Source organism: Microtus oregoni, unplaced genomic scaffold, assembly GCF_018167655.1.
Source record: "Microtus oregoni isolate MIOR12 unplaced genomic scaffold, Mior012 000000F_ref0000247, whole genome shotgun sequence".
Taxonomy (NCBI): Eukaryota; Metazoa; Chordata; class Mammalia; order Rodentia; family Cricetidae; genus Microtus; species Microtus oregoni.
This window is the reverse complement of record NW_024543059.1, coordinates 25,254,667-25,257,040: the sequence shown is the minus strand read 5'-3', so window position 1 is coordinate 25,257,040 and position 2,374 is coordinate 25,254,667. Positions and strand designations below refer to the sequence as shown.

General features: G+C 48.6%; 1 protein-coding gene across 1 annotated transcript; it reads left to right on the top strand.

Annotated features, from left to right (window-relative positions):
- The first annotated feature begins 931 nt into the window (after nucleotides 1-931).
- LOC121453421 (tetraspanin-7-like) lies at nucleotides 932-1,663 on the top strand. Its single transcript, XM_041660208.1, has one exon. It carries the CDS (start codon nucleotides 932-934, stop codon nucleotides 1,661-1,663), a length of 732 nt encoding a protein of 243 aa, XP_041516142.1.
- Nucleotides 1,664-2,374: the final 711 nt, after the last annotated feature.

The following is a 2,374-nucleotide window of genomic DNA, read 5'->3' as shown; positions in this document are numbered from 1 at the left end:
ATGGGATTTCCAAGTTCACTCTTTGCACCTGCACTTGTCTGGGCTTGACCTCCTCCTTCCTATTGCTTGTACTTCCTGGCAAAGTGGATGCCCAGAGGAGCTGGACTTCTTCATTGAAGTGGTGGCCTCCCCCAAGACCTCTTATGACTTGCTTTCCTAAATCATCATGTCTGTCATGATCTATTGGTCAAGCAAATCATTTAAGCCAGCCTACCTTGAAAGGCATAAAATGGGCTCTGTTTTTACACAAAAGAGTTAGCAAGAACTTCCAACCATCTTTAGTCCGTAAGAGTCAAAATGGAGCATGGAGCTTAGACTTGTGCTTGCCTCCAAAAGCCTTGCCTTTTCTCTCCCTTTCTTTGTCTCTGCCAGCACCTGTATGTAGTGAGCAAAGGGTTCCTCATTATGAGCAGGACCCTGGGTCACAATGTAAGTAGATAGCCATGGTTTGACAACCTGTGACCTGTTGGGGCGGGACAATGAGAAGGGCCAGCACCAATATCTATCTTGGGGAAAGGGGACACCAATGTCATCCCTCTCACTGCAGGTGGGCTAGGGCTTGAGAGAGCAGTATTTCAGCAATGAAGAGGAAACGCCAGTGACCAGTGCTCATGAGGGAAAAGCACAGGGGAGGAAGGGAATTCAGAACTATAGAGTAGAGGAATACAGCGAATAGGGAAGGAGTGGGGAGGCCTAGGCTTCTACTGTTTCCACCTCCCGGAAGGAAGCTGGTCTACCGTAAAGCAGTCCTCCAAACACAGAAAGCAAGAACCTCATTCTCTGGAGTCTTTTCTTTGCCAATCAGACTAGCAGAGGTCAGTGAAGTCTTGGGGGAATTGAGCAAACCTGCAGCAAGGATCGTATAGGAAGAGTCAACTTGGAAACACTGACTTTTTCTGTCTCTGGGAGCAATATTGTGGCACTGGGGAGAATGGAGATCAAATTTTTGGCAATCTGTTTCAAAACCCTCCTCCTCCTCTACTCCTTTGTGTTTTGGATTACTGGGGTGATCCTGTTATTTATTGGAGTCTGGGGAAAGCTTACCCTGGGCATCTATTTATCTATTGCCAGGAATTCTACAGATGTTCCCTCTGTGCTCATTGGCACTGGCACCATGATTGTCAGCTTTGGTCTATTTGGATGCATTGCTGCATGCCGAGGTAGCCCATGGATGCTGAAGCTGTATGCTCTGCTTCTGTTGCTGGTGTTCCTGGCTGAGCTTGTTGCTAGCATCTCAGGGCTTCTGTTTCACCGTGAGATCAAGGCCAGCTTCCTGAAGATTTACACCAACGCTATGCAGAATTATAATGGCCAAGGTGAGAAGAGCCAGGCAGTGGACCAGGTGCAGTATTCCCTGGCCTGCTGTGGTGTGACCAACTACACCAACTGGGAAACCAGTCCCTACTTCCTGGATCATGGCGTCCCCCGCAGCTGCTGTAAGAATGAAAGTGATTGTGACCCCCAGGATCTGCACAACCTGACTGTGGCTGCCACCAAAGTTAACCAGAGGGGCTGCTATAATCGGATGATGGATTTCTTGGAGGGAAACACGGGCATCGTCATCGGCGTGCTCTTTGCAGTCACGTTTTCCCAGCTGATTGGCATGAGGCTTTCCTGCTGTCTGTCCCGGTTCATCATGGCCCATCAGTATGAGATGATGTGAAAAGTTTCCCAAGGGCGATAGCGTAAGAAACCGGTTTCAAAGAAGAACTACTCTGTCCTCTGAAAGACTTGCAAAGAACATGAGCACCCAGAACTCAGCAGCCCCGTTCTTGCTGCCTTCTTCCTCGGGTCCCACACCATACAAGTTGCTGACATGGCTACCTGATCTCTGCTCCAACTTTTAGCCCACATCAAGTTTGCTGTTCATCTCATGAAGCCCTGTTGTGTTAGGCAGTGTACCCACCTGCAGCTAGTCATAGTGAATCCCCACCCCATGGTCCTCGGCATGCAAGTTCTTTCTCGTTGGGCCAAATACAGCTTATTGTAAGAGCCTGGCTATCACATCATCGCTGGCCTCCTGGGGCCCTGTGTGCAGTATAGGAGGCTGTCAACCCTTCATGATGATCCACAAATGCCACACATTTTTATAAAGATGATCAGATGGTAGCTATCAGCTCTTTGGGTTTAATCTTGTTTGCGTTGGTTTTCATTTTGCTGGGATTTCCCTGCCTTCTTTAGGCTGGAGATGGGAAGAAATGCATCAGTAGTTTCTCATGAGGAGAAGATGGCATGCAATATTGTGGAAACTGTTGTGTGTGCAAACTCTAGCTAGTTCCACCCCTAGGTCTATAGAGACAGCTGGCCACTGGCCACTCCGTAGAAGCCTACATAACCTCGTTCCAAGGCTGTGTTGTTTCTTCCCTTGATGGTA